We start from the raw sequence: 14,644 nt of genomic DNA, 5'->3' as shown, positions 1-14,644 counted from the left end.
TCTCTCTCTAATGACCGTCCATTGGTGTTGTTACTGCGCGTCCCGTCCGTCCCTCCTCCCACTCCCACTCCCACTCGGGTGCCGCGGCCCTGCCCATGTTTTTGTATGTCGGGTGTCCGTCCATCGCCTGACGTTCAAGTTCGCCCGGAACGTCACGTCCGTGCACTTGAACTTGCACAGCTCAGAGGGGGGGTGGGGGGGTTGAGGGGAGGGGTGGTGGGGGGGAGGGGGGGGGGCTTTTGCCATTTTTTCCATCTCTCTCCCCTTCTCTCTCTCTCTCCATCCACCTCTCTCTCACTCTCTCTCTCTTTTTTCTCAGCTCTCCTTTCTCAAAAAAGCCATGACGGCGATCCCGCGATCCATCTTCGCCTCCGCGCCATCTTTGTATTATTTCTAATTTATTTTATTTTTTTTCCTTGTGGATGTCAAAGGCGTTGGATGAAGATATTTTTTGCCCCACCGGAGTCTCCTCTCTAACCCCGGCTCTCCCCGATGTGATCCGCGCTGAGCGCCGCCGCCGCCAGCCACCATGTCTCGCCGCAAGCAAGGCAAACCCCAGCACTTAAGCAAACGGGATTTTTCGCGTAAGTAGAGATGAAAAAGAAAGAAAAGAAAATGTCATTTCTGGCTCCTTTTCAATTCATTCAGCAAACCGGGGGGAGAGAGAAAAAGCAGCGAAACAGGAGCTTGTGGACACCGGACGCACCGCTCGGACCCGCGGTCAACTGGACTTAATAGCTGAAGAGAAAGTGCGACACCCTCGTGCGTAAAAGCCGCTCGGATACCCCCCCGAAAAGCCCGAAAGAGAGAGAAAAAGTTTTGTGTGTCGGTGTACACCGGCCACTGCCTCTCTGATTCACGGCCAGAATGTGCATTCACAGGCTGTTACTGCACTCTGTGGCTCCGCTGCCCCCCCGGTCGCTCCGGTCAGTGGGAAGCGCGCAGGGCTCCCGGTAGCAGAGCGCGTATTCTCCGCGGAGGTTTCGTGGAGAAATCACCACCCGGAATATCGCTGTGTGATAGTTCTTCAGGCAGGTCTCATCTGCTCTCTCGTTCTATTTTTGGATTATTTTCAGAAAAAAAACTTGGAGGTGGATGTTTGGATCGAGGGGGAAAAATCTCGTGCCCGAGTGTTTACAACTGCCTCCCTCTATCAGCAGCTCAGCGGCACAGACAACACAAATCGATTTATTTTACACACTTTTTCCCAAAAATCCTAATGCCTCTTATGTAAAGGTAGTTTGTTGGTGATTATTTTCGATAAGATGCTTTCTTCCTGAAACAGCCAGCAGAGTCTGTGCAGCTCAGAGTTAGAGACAAGAAACAGCAACAGGACAAGCAGCGCACCGAGTCTCGTGCTTTCTCCTCTGCAGCACAATTTAAACAGAAAAAACCTATATAATTTTAATTCCTTTGGCTTCATGAACATTTAAGGTAGAACAGAATATCAGGTATTAGTCTGTGGGCTGCAGCGGTGTGTGAGGAAGGGAGAGCAGATTCCACCAATGTGGAGTTAAGACTCCGTCTTTACGCACATTGATCACTCTCAGGTTTTGAGTTTTTGAAAAAGTTAACTGGTTTTATTGAGACGCATAGGTCGAGAAGCAGATGAGTGTGTTGGGGAAACTGCGGGGCGAGTGCCAAAGTAGCGTTAGTGCCACACCATGTGCCATACTGTGCGCCACCTCCAGTGTTGGAGCGGCTCTCCAAGTGTCTCCAAAACAGACAAAACAGGAAGATATTCAGGCATGTTTACGCTCCGTTGCCTCACTATGTGTCGATATGTTGACGATAGCTGTCGCCTGTGTTTGATTTGGAGAGAGAGAGAGGGAGAGTGTGTGTGTGTGTGTGTGAGTGTGTGTGAGAGAGAGAGCGGCTGGGTGACAGCGCCAGTCACCATGGCCATTGGCCGTCGCTAGGAGGCAGAGCGCGATCAGAAAACCCAGCGCTGAACTTGAACCTGATCAGTTTCACCGCAACCCCTTCCTACACACGGCTACTATTTGGCGTTCTCTTTAGAATAAAGGGAAAGTATACTAGACGCAAGGCACGGAGAAAGGGAGGGGGAGCAGGGGAGGGGGGGTGGGGAGGGGGGGCATCTACAGTTCCTCTTTATCACCACAAACCGACTTTCTCTCCCTCTATCTCCCCCATTTTTTTTGTTCATCACATTCTACTTCCAGGCTGCAATCAGCATATGCAGCTCGTCAGTAATATGCTGCAGAAAGCAGACTCTCCTTTCACCCCTCCGTCAACCCTCCGTCAACCCTCAACACCACACACACACATTCCATTTTGCATATAGATTCACATTTTGTTTCCAGTGCAGCTCAGACTTCGGCCTGTCGCGCTCAAGAAAAGATCCAACCCGGATTATTTCTTCTTCTTTTTTTTTTTTTTTTAAACACCTGTGCTTTCATTTTCTCCCTTTCTCACAACTCTTTATTTCTAAGATATTATTTCCATTATTAGTGTTTGCTTTCTAACAACATGAGCTGGACGAATTAAAGCAGTAAAATGTAACAGCTCTCCACCTTCTCCTCAGATGAAATTATATCATCTGCACTTTCTATATTTTTTAAAAATATGAATTTATTTTATGTTAGTAGTTTAGTCCAACTGCTACGTTTCCCTGCTATGCTTGTTTAATAGATTCATTACAAAGTTTAACTTTGAGCCTTTAGTTTGCTGAAAGAGGTTTTAATTTAGAGCACATTTATACTTTTGCTCCTAGTGGACATGTGCTTGCTTTAATATGTGAATCTTTTATATCGCCTCTCTGCACTGCTCTGTAAATACACTCAAATGACAGAATTTAATGTGCTCTTATTTTAAAAATGTATCTGTGTGCATGAAGAGCTTTGCTGCACTATATTTCTTTCTTTCTTTCTTTCTTTCTTCCTTTCTTTTTTTTTGATAACCATTTTGGGTCTCTCATCCTCCCACCTCATGTTCCACTAAATCTAAGAAAATGTTTTTCAAACCTCTGCATATCCACTCTGGAGTTGAACTGTAGAAGTGAGGGGCTCATGCAGCTTTCATTAATTTATTTGTTCCTTTTTGTTGTTGTTTTTTTAATTGTGAATGTATTGCCCCATGTGTGGCATAGTGCTGACCTGAAGTTAAATCAAAGAGGAGAAGAGGAGGGAGGGAGGGTGATAGTGTGTGTGTGTGTGTGTGTGTGTGTGTGTGTGTGAGTGAGTGTGTGTGAGATGGTGCAAGCCAGGAATTTATCATGTTATCTCCATGTCCCAGTTCATGCACAGATGTTGCGCAGGATTGCGGTGTTCAAATGATATTTCCTTGAGGGGATGTAGTCCAAATTCAGACCCTGTCTCCCCCCCTCTGCCTTTCTCTCTCCTCCCCCCCCCTCTCCCTGTCACACATACACACACACACTCGTACATTCCCATACACACTTTGTTACTCATGCATGCACAGGAACCCTATCCCTTTTATCAGACAAAATCTGTACCAATCACCCAGACAGTGAAAATTAAAATCTATTTTTTGATTCTCAGTGGTTTTAAGTTCATTAAAATGTGAAATTGGCTGCTGAGTAAAGAAGGTCAACATGCATTAGGCGGCTAGCAAAGAGTCAGACTCTTCACCTTGGACTGGAAGATTTTCTTTAAAAGAGGGACAGTGAATTATGTTCTCCCGTTTCACTTCTCTAATTCGGCGGACCACTCTGTTCACACTCATCTCCCTCCACTGAGCTCCACAAAAGGCTTCTTAAAAAAGTAGTGAGGAGTTAATCCGGCCTCGGAGGGGTGAGGAATCGGGTTGAACGGCTCATTTTGGGGGTGATTTCCCGTTGTACAAGCAGCTGGTATCTAAGAACTGTAAGGCAGGCGCATGTAACAGAGACGGAGGGAAGAGTTTTTCCTTTCCGTGCAGCCTGCCTCTCCCCTCCGTCTCCCCTCCGTCTCCCCGGCACATGCAGCTCAGTGTGTTGGACATGTTTGTGACAGTTTCCCCTGCTGCTGATTACAGGATCCAACCCTGTACAAACAAGGTTAGAGAAGTGAAGCTCCATGTATTTAGTTCCTGGACCATCATTTTCTAACTTTCCCCTGTCATTGGCTGTGAAATTGTTATCTTTGAAAAATCTGATTTGAGATCTGCAGCTATTCAGGATATTATTTCCTCCCATTTGTTCTTATGGTGTGTGATCCACATCAGCTTGCATTCTAATCATTTTTTCTGCATTACATGCATTTCTATCATTACAAGGCACGTTGTCTTACCCCCCTTATTGTGTGCACCACATGGCAGGCTTTTATTTAACTCTGATCCTGGATGTGACAGGAGCAGAGAGAATCCGTGGACTCTCCTCTGTCATCAATTCCCACAAATAGTTGTATCAATCGGTTTAAATTACAAGAGAGAAAAAGGAGAAATATGAACACTTTGTTATTGCTTTTCTGCTGAGTGTCACCTTCTAATTTACTCCGTTCTGCTCACTCTCCCTCTTTCCTCCCACCCTCCCATCTTTTTCTTCTCTCTCTTCCTCTCTGCGTCTTCCCCCCCTCTGCCTCGCCAGCAGCCGAGCCCCTCTCCACGGCCGTGGTCTCGTCGGAGGAGCTGTCGGAGCGCTGCTCGGAGCACTCGGAGGAGAGTGGCAGCTTCAACGGGCAGCACGCGGGCTCGGCCGTGAGCCGGCTGGCCCCCCCCCCTCTGGAGCAGGACCTGCTGACCTGCGGCCAGTGCCAGGCCACCTTCCCCCTGGCCGACATCCTGCTCTTCATCGAGCACAAGAGGAAGAGATGCCACGGGCCGCCGTGCCTGGCGGTGGGCCGGGGGCTGGACAAGCCCCCCTCCCCCTCCCCGGGCCTGGCCCTCACGCCGGCCCCGGCCCCCGCCCTGGGCCTGGGCTCCATGGGCTCCTTGGGCTCCCTGCGCCGCCGCCGGCCCGTGGAGGTGGGCGTCCAGGCCACGCTGGCCGACGACGACGACGACCGGCTCTCCTTACCCCGCGGGATCTGCCCCAAACAGGAGCCCCTCCCAGGTAAACACAACACAACACAACACAACACAACACAACACAACACAACACAACACAACACAACACAACACAACACAACACAACACAGCTCCTGCTGCAGAGCTTTCAACAAAAACAAAAGACACAGCAGCTTTAGTGTGTGTGTCAGATCAGTGTGGGGTAAATTCACATTAGAATCTAACACAACAGACGAAGAGTTGATAGTTTGTGTTGGACACTGTGAAACCTCACTGCTCCACCTAGAAGCTATGGAGGCTTCAGCTTCTACGTTACAAATCAGCACGTTGTGATTTTGCTTGTGCATATTTAAAGTATTATCCTAGAGGGCTGAACAATGGTGTGTGTGTGTGTGTGTGTGTCTGTGCTGTCAGGTCTCGTTTTTGTTTCGTCAGTGCATTGTGTATGTGTCGTGGTACAAAAAGCCAGCGTAGCTCCACATACCTCCAAACCTGATGGGGGGCTGGAGGAGTGTTTTTTTTGAAGGGGGGCACTGAAGCCAGTGGGTTCCAGCAGGAGATGTGATTGGCTGGGTTTAGGGTGGGTGTTGTCAGACAAACAACAACACAGAGACGTCACAGGTGGGGAGGAAACCCAGGAGAATACGCCTCTGTTCTCTCACTGATGACACAAAAGCACGCACACTGGTTTGATTTAGGACGGCTTCTCTCTCTGTGTTGTCTTTTGTTTGTACCGACTAGTGTGGAAGTGGAGTGTGTGTGTGAGTGTGTGTGTATGAGAGAGTGCAGGACAGTGTAACGGATCTTATCATCCCAAGTCTGACCAGCTGTCCTTCCACTGATCCACTGAATTAAATGCAGATATTTTGTGTGAGGGAATGTGTGTGTGTCTGCATGTGTGTGTGTGTGTGTGTGTGTGTGATCTCCCAGTTTGCTCATTTTGCTTACACACAGTGTGACTGAATCCCACAGGCAAAGAGTCTTGTGCGACCTTGACTTTGTGGCACCACTGGTCAGTGTATTAGTGGACTTTTAAGGTGTGTGTGCCAAGGGAGATCATTGGTTGAACTGGTTGTGTTGGTGTATTTGTGTGTGACTTTCAGTCTGGGGAGTAACTGCAGCCTCTTTCTGGGATTGGGTGCGCAGAATGTGTGTGTGTGTGTCTCTCTCATGTGGCCCCAGCAGATGTGTCCTGCTCTCGGTGTGGTTTCTCTCCTTCCACTGCCACATCTTAGTGACTAAATGCAGCCCAGCTCTCCCATCTCTTTCATTCTTTTCCCTCTCTTGAGTTTACCTTCATACCAGACTTCATAGGGAAAATACACCATTTCACCTCCCGTTTTTATTTCCCCGTCTCCGTTCCCAGTGCAGGAATCAAATGAGAGGCGAGAGGCAAGAGGGAGAAGCCAGTTTTAGTTTTGCTCATAGAGGGAAAGTCGTTTATTTAAAGCGTCTTAACACCACTAATTATTTGTTGCAGTGCCATTCTTTTTTCTTCCTTGTGAATTTTAATTAGCAGTAGTTTTTAGTGGCGGGCTGCCTGTACTAAATTAGCTGTTACAGAGAGAGAGAGAGAGAGAGAGAGAGAGAGAGAGAGAGAGAGAGAGAGAGAGAGAGAGAGAGAGAGGCAGAGGAAGAAGGGGGTGAAGATGAAATAGAGCAGCAGAAACACACAAGCAAAATACACTATTTATCACTTCGCCCGTTGAACGCAGCTCAGGAATCCTAAATGTTGTAGTTTGTTTTCCGTTTTGTCATTTCTCTGTGTGTATACATGTGTGTGTGTGTGAGGAAATAAGCGCAATAAGCTGAAGGCGTTGCTGACCGTTTCTGGTAACAGATTTCAGTGTTAGAATTTACTGTCACAGGAAGTTAAGATGAGGAAAATTGCTCTGCAATTAAAGTTGTTTTTGACCTTTGACCTTTGTCTCTAGGATACAAGAGACAGACTCACCTCCTGTATGTCAGCTGGAAGGAGTTAATGCAACATGAGAGTGTGCGTCTGCATCTTTTTTTTTTTTTTTTTTTTTTTTTTTGTCAAACCTTCTTGTGTCTGTGCAGGGACTATATGTTTCAACACACACACACACACCCACTCGTACACACACACACACACACACACACACACACACACACACACACACACACACACACTCACAGACACTCACCAGCTAAACTGGGTTATTAGAGCGATTTACATCATAATACAGCGTCTGGCTGCTTGAATAGCGTTGTGTGTGGGAACGTCTTGGTAGGAACAGCTGTACACTCAGACAGGAGGAGAAAACAGGACAGCAGCGTTACACATCTTGTCTGATGTTGATGTCAAGCTGAACAGCAGACACACTGAGCATTATTAAATGTTCGCTGTTTTGGAAATTTGAAAAGGAAAAAAAAAAGAAAAAGATTTTGTCCAACTGCATAAAGAAGTCACGGTTTTATTTATACCCTGTCCTCTTTAATTGATGATCTCTCAGCCACTGGACACACAACCAGCACAAACAACCACCTCACTGGCTGAATTTTACGCAGCACATTCATCCTGATAGCTGATAATTAAAGCCAGTATTTTCCTCCCCCGACCCCAGCTTTCATCCTAATTGACCCCAAACTGTCACGGTGAAGTAAATATGTGAAAGACAGAGGAAAAAAAAAAGAGAAGAAAAAAAAATAGCTGGAATTTCAGCTGCGATTAAAGCTGTCCAAAAGCATTCCTAATGACAAAAAAAGGAGGTGAGGGAAGAGTGCGTGTGTTTCTTATTTGTAAACGCTGGCTTCGGTTGTGTCTCCTTACAGTGTGAGGCGTCAGTTCAGCCAGTACGACGTCAACGACTCATGTGAGTCTACAGAAAAAAAAACATCCTCTCTGATTTATTTTTGTAACCTCAGAGACATAAGATATGACTTCACTATTTTATGTTAGTGTCCATGCTTAATCCATAGTGATTTTCATAAGTAAAAATATGATCCCAATGCATCATTTTCTATTTATCCTCCTGTAATTTTGAGGGATTTACTCACATAATTCCAGAAATAATAATAATAATTCAATCGGACTTCCAGGGAATATTTTTCATTTTTCATGTCATGTTCCAGGATGTCAGGGCGTCTTTTTCTTTATTTCTACAAATGCAGCCTGTCTTTTTATTATTATTTTTTTATTTTCTATTTTTTTCTGCAGGCGTCTGCCCGTACGGCTGCTTGTTGTTGAAATGTGTATCAGCGTTTCTGGTCAGAGTGGTAGAGAGCTGCTGTGGCTGCTGAGGCTCGGAGGAGAGCACAAAGCAGCCGACTTGTGCCGGAACGCTGCTATTTACATATCAAACAGCTCCGATCAAGGAGAGCCAGACATTACCTGTGTGTGTGAGTGTGTGTGTGTATGTGTGTGTGAGACAGAGAGAGAGAGAGAGAGAGAGGACCGTAGAGGCAAAATGCCGATCAGTCATGCAAAAAGGCAGCATACCCGCCCACCCACGCCCCACACACACACACACACGCACGCACACACACACACACACACACACACACACACACACACACACACACACACACACACACACACACACACACACACACACACACACACACACACACACACACACACACACACACACACACACACACACACACACACACACACACACAGTTAGTACTCTCTCTCTCTTGCCCATTTATTCTATTAATCCCTGACTGAGATGAAAATTCTGATTATAATCCCCGAGGCGCCCCTCATTCAGAAACAGCATCACTAATGTATGTCTCAAAAGAGAGGGGCTTGCATGTGTGTGTGTGTGTGTGTGTGAAATTTAGTGTGTGAATGGCCATGCCCCCCCCCCCCTTTAAACCAAATGTGGTTGTGATTTACAAAAATTCTCTGGCTTGAAAATTGAAATGTAGAATGAATTCTCTTGTGGATTATTTCTGGAGTAAATACAATTTCCTTCTGTCCAGTTATTTGCCAGTCAATTTCTCATAATTAGCATCGAGAATTTAATCCTGTCCTCTATGGAAAATCTGCGATAATATGTGTGTTAATGAGCCGGAATTGATACGTGGCCAGTGCAAACAATTATTCATCCTACTGACCACTGATTTGCGATAAACTCTATTAGCCTATCAATATTAGCTCATTACCAGAGATATTATCGATACTTGTACATGATGATAAATCCAGAAATTTCTTGATGCAATTTCTTTTTTTTCATCAGCCACACGTTCTGCCCCCAAATGTGTGCTGGGCCCGGCCCGGCTCTCAGACCACTCAGGAGTCATCCTGGCTTCAAGCCCTGTAACATGAGAATTGTTAGTCTATGATCCAGTGATTAGCAATTAGCTTATCATCACCGGTTAATGCCATGCACCTCAATACACATTAGTGCATTTTTAACACCCATTCATTGTCTGGCTCGGTGTCAGATCTCGCTCTCTATCTCGTGTCTATTCTCTCCCTCTTCTTTTTTTTTCCATTTTCTCTTTTGGCTCATGCGTCTGTCTCTCCCTCTCTGTCTCTCTATCTCTCTCTCTCTGTCTCCCCACAACATTCGCAGTCAATGCAAATCTGGGACAGCCAATTGATACTGAGTCAATTACAGTATGTTTGGTATGTGTGTGTTTCATGCTGTAGCACATCCCGATGAGCCTACAAAGAGATTTCTCACGCTGGCTGCCATTACTAAATCTATTGGTGCTCCCTCCTCCTCCGTCACTCCTTCTCTCTCCCTGTCTGTCTCTTCTTTCTTTTTCAGAATTAGATTTTATTTAGTGGACTCAAGTGCAGCGTCAGAATGTAAACATGATGCTTTGCACAGAAAACACCAGTAGCAGCAGCAGTTTAATAATCTGCTATAAAGAGCAAGACGCAAAAAAACCAACAACCCAAAAACAAAAAAAGCCTCAAACCTCAAACCTCCATAAACTGTTTATTGGCAAAACTGTTGATTATTATCTGCAATCCAGATGCAGAAAAAAACTTAATCTCTGACACAAATAAAACTGATGGAGAAGAAGCATTTTATGTTGCATATCAATAACTTTTTCTTGCTTTTCTCTTGTCTGAGCTGGGAAAGTCCAGAACCAGTGAACCTGTTGATGGAAACATAATACTCACACACACAGACATGCACTTGTATTTTGTTACATAAGATAGTATTCAGTAGATAGTATTATGTCAGCGCTGAACTGAGTCTGGTCTGGTCCTGGTCCTTTATTAAAAGGTCCTTCAGAAATGCAACACCACACTTTGGTGAAACTGGGCACTGAGAGACGGATTAAAACAGGAATTGTGGTATTCAGAGCAGCAGAAGCTGATGCATCCTGACTTTTACTTCAGAGTACGGGGCTGCGCTCCAGAAATACTGGATCCTACGTTTCCCATAATGCAACTATGATTTTTCAGAAAAGTGAACTGTTACAAGGTGTGAATTTCTTCTTGAAGTGAGTGTGTGAGATGAACCTCGGGGTTGCTGAGCGGGGTCAGGAGTGTTGCTCCACATGTGACCTTTGACCTTTCTGTTAGGAAGTGAGAGTTATCACCACGGTGGACCATCAGATAAGACACATTCCACTGTACCAGCAGTGGCAGGTGTATTGAACAGTCGTTGTCATGGTAACAAGAATATGATGGTTGGTGTACCACACCTTCATTGTCATGGTAATGGCCATAAACAGGTTAGGGGTGATTTAAAGGAAGAACTATGCTAAGTGTTGCTACGACTACCATCACCTGACAAAAAAACAATCATTGGTTGTAATAACTCTACAATCATTGATCTAGACAACAGCATTTTAACAGCAAGTCGTTTTAGTTGCCTTTTTTTTTTTTACAGTGCAAATGAGATTCACCATCGAGTAAATAATTCAAAATGGAGTAAAATGTCTTCTACTGCATCCTGGGAGAAACGGTCCGGTGCAGGAAGTGATGCATTTTACATGTTTGGTGGGTTCGGAATAAATAGACGAAGAGCAGGGCATGAGCAACAATCACCACGGCCACCTCACCGCCGTTAACAGACAACAACAACATCAAAGACGTGACACTGCCCACACACTCTGACTGACAGCTCGTCCCTGGGCAGTGCGGCGTAGACGCACCGCGGCCACGGTGACTAAAGAGGCAGACACATCTCCCAGATCAACGTGGTTCGGCCCCAAAAAAAAAAAACCCGTCCTCAAACAATGACAACAGCAGAGAACAACAAGACATTAAAAAGACCCAGTTTGCACTATTTCCAGCGGTGACGGCATGTCAGCGACGTGTGTGACGTCAAGACGACTACTGTACGCTCGCTGATGGAGGATTGTTTATTGATCTGGCTCTTTGTGTTTATGCGAGTGATTCGACATCCACGCTACATTTACTCCTCGGTGGTGAGAGGGAAAGCTGCTGTTTTTGGCTCACTTGCTGCTCGCAGTGTGTGAGTGTTTATTCCTGTGCACTCACACACAAACACACACACACACACACACACACTGCTCTTGGTGTGCTCAGGGGGTGCACACATGTAACTCAACTCTCTTATTATGTTGAAGGCAGTTGAAGGCCTGTTCATAAAACTGTTTATACACTACAAAGCTTATTTATATAGGCCATTGGATTACAGAGTGGCTCTACACACAAACACACACACACACACACCAGATATGTGTTCATTCAGTCCTTCTCTTTGTATGTACCTGCCACCACACATCCAGCATCCTGACATGTATGTGTGTGTTCATAGCGTGAGTGAGCGTGTGTGTGTGTCTGGCAGTGTGTGTGCAGGACATCCCCTTGGTGAAGTGTGCCAGGCTCTGAGCTGGCAGTGTGTGTGTGTGTGTGTGTGGCCGGTGTGTGTGGAAGGGCCTGGCTCCTCGCTCTGGTTTCATGTTTCCCATTTGGCTGCACTACTACTACTACAACTGCAGCAGAGCAACGCACACACACACACTCACTCACTCACACACACGCCACCGTGCTGTGACTGTATGTGTTGATAAGTAGAGCAGGAACAGTGTATGCACAACTCGACGACTACCAGTGGGTCTAAATCTTTCGTTCTGGCATTGTGAGAGTGAGTCTGTTTCCTCCTCACTCCCACTTTAAGTCTTTCTCCTCAGCAAATTAAAAGCACGTCTGCTGCCAAATAAAGTAGAATTCATTTTCAAAGCAGGATAACATATGTAATCTCAGGCAACTCACTCAAAAAAATTTTTTCCAACATGCAACTCACTGCAAATGCACAAGAGAAGACGACGGTGGACGTGGATGGTATTTAACAGTTGGTTCTTTAAAGGGAGCTTCTCTACCTTCAGACTGACACCAACACTAAACACCTCTAACCACTGTAGTCATGGATCTGCATTAAAAAAGAAATACAACTAGTTTTCTGACTGAAAAGCGAAGGATGAAATGCTCCAGAACAGATCTACAGATGGCAGTCAATAACCATTTACACAACATTAATGGACAAAGATTTCATATTCACATTTGCAACTTCTCAAATGTGAGTATTTACGGTTTTATCTCAATGTCAGTGACTTTGCCGTCTCTGGGCCTCACACTCCTGCTTGGACAGAACACACAGTTTGACACATTGGGCTGAGAAAGGAAATAATGAGATCAAACAAAACTATTTTAGCAGCCGAGTGGAGTGTCTCTATAACGCAAAATCTGAATCATGGATAATTCTCTTCACTGATGAAAGGTGAAATTTCAGATATCTGCACGGCAGCCTTAGAGGAGCGTTTTTAATTGAATCTTGTGTGTGTGTGTGTGTGTGTGTGTGTTGAACATCACGTTAATAATATTATTCCTTCCTTGGTTGTTGTCAGCAGTGCTTCCCAACCTGGGGTCCAGGCACAACTAACGGTTGCAGTAAATGACACTAGAACAAGGCTGACAAATCCATGAAGTCACATAATAATAATTAAGAGAAAAGAAGAGAAGCCATGTTTCTTTCTTCCTCTAATTCAGCTGTTTGTGGTGTGTGGTTCAGATAAAACCAGGGACACAGCCACTCTTTGTTCATCACTACTACAACCTGTCAAAGTGGTGACGGAGGTAAACTGCTCATTTTTGTGTCACAAGCCAAAAAAAGTTGCGCTCCTCTGCTCTGACTGCAACACCCCATCACATTTTATATTATTACTAGCACCATCATGAACGTGTTTTCACATCCCATCATGCACTGTGGTGTCTCCACCTAGAGACGCTTCCTAAATGAAACTATATTTTTAAACAAATATATTTTCGGCTAAAATAAAAATATCTCTCAACTACTGGCTTTTGTCAGATGTCGAGGAATACGCTATTTCATAATTCTCAAAAAAAATAAAAAAGGCATATTCATAAACACACACACAACATGTAGAAGAACCCCCCCCCCCCCCCCCGACCAGCAGCAGTGACTGACTTTTCCCGATAATTTGCGGAGTCTCATTTGAATTTTAAGCGCTACTTTAATCTTCAAAGCTCAAACAGCTTTATGAATATGCATGCAGTGGGCAGACTTTAGTTCATTACCTAGTTGTAAATTCTAATGACCATTAGGCCCTCACAGTAATTGCCAATTGTTTTGCATTTTTGATTGGCCTATTACCATGTGCATTCGCGGCGCACATCAGCTACGCTTGTCAGAGCCGGCATGTCAAGGGGTGTGTGTGTGTGTGTGTGTGTGTGTGTGTTTTCATGCTTGTTTGTGTGTGTGTGTGTGTGTGTGTGTGTGTGTTTTCTCATTTGTGCCTAGGGTGAGCGATATATTTGTGTGTGCGTGCGTGCATGCGTGTGTGTTTTTTAGACTAATATAAATGAAAGTTGCATTTTTTTAATTGTGTGAAGACTGAGAGCTGAGCCAGAGATTGGACATATTTAATTTACATGATGTCTTGTCTGTTCCCTCATTACACTGCTTGTCTCTCACAAACACACAACACACACACACACGCACAGAATATACCAAATGCAAACCATCTGGCTCTCTCCTGTACGTGTCGGTTTTGACATGGTAAAATGATTTCTCAATGCCCATCTCTCTCTCTCTCTCTCTCTGTCAGCCTATTCATTTTTACTGCCCCCCCCCCACCCCCCACCCCCACATACCCACCAACCCCTCCTCGTCTTTTCTCTTTCTCCTTGAACAAACAGATGTCAGATACCTCTCTTTTCCCTCTCCTCATCCCTCCCTAACTCCATCTAAGGCTGCCATTTTGAAGACAGTGATTCGTCTTCCTAAGTGAGTTTGTCTGTAAACATGGATGAAAACTCCCTAAAAAAAAGAGAGAGACAAAATGAATTCCATTGTTCTGTCCTCAGCAGAAAAGCGCCGCTCTCTCTCTCTCTATCTCTGTGTATATGTGTGTGTGTGTGTATCTGTCACGTTACAGTTGTTGCAAGCACACAAGGAAAAATAGGCACCTGTGCATAAACACTCACACACACCTTCCTTTGTGCTGAAAGAGGCTTCTGACACTTTTTGAGAGAGAGAGAGTCAGAAGAACAAGAAGAGAGTCAATAAAAGAAATTAATTTTCCATCTAATAATGAGGCTGGACAATTAAGAAAGTGAGAACAAAGCAGCAATAACAAACAAGAACAACTGGTGCACAGGCACCAATCTTCATGTTTTCTTCTTCACTTCCCTTTGTTGCTTTTTTCTTTTTTCTCATCTCTTCACCCTCCCTCTCTGCCCCCCAAAGACACACAC

At 45.1% G+C, this 14,644-nt stretch overlaps 1 protein-coding gene across 2 annotated transcripts in view; it reads left to right on the top strand.

Moving 5' to 3' along the window:
• Positions 1–529: 529 nt before the first annotated feature.
• Positions 530–14,644, top strand: part of bcl11aa (BCL11 transcription factor A a) — a gene marked incomplete at both ends in the record, with an annotated part of 47,485 nt that continues 33,370 nt past the window's right edge. The window contains 2 exons of one of the 2 annotated variants that reach the window (XM_083988805.1): positions 530–584; positions 4,550–5,011. In XM_083988805.1, coding sequence (XP_083844931.1) covers positions 530–584; positions 4,550–5,011 — 517 coding nt within the window. Of the gene's footprint in view, positions 585–4,546; positions 5,012–14,644 lie in introns of both variants that reach the window. The other variant, XM_083988804.1, reaches the window with a different exon arrangement.

Source organism: Trachurus trachurus (genome assembly GCF_905171665.1).
Source record: "Trachurus trachurus genome assembly, chromosome: 15".
NCBI classification, from domain to species: Eukaryota; Metazoa; Chordata; class Actinopteri; order Carangiformes; family Carangidae; genus Trachurus; species Trachurus trachurus.
This window is presented reverse-complemented; position numbering and strand designations above follow the sequence as displayed.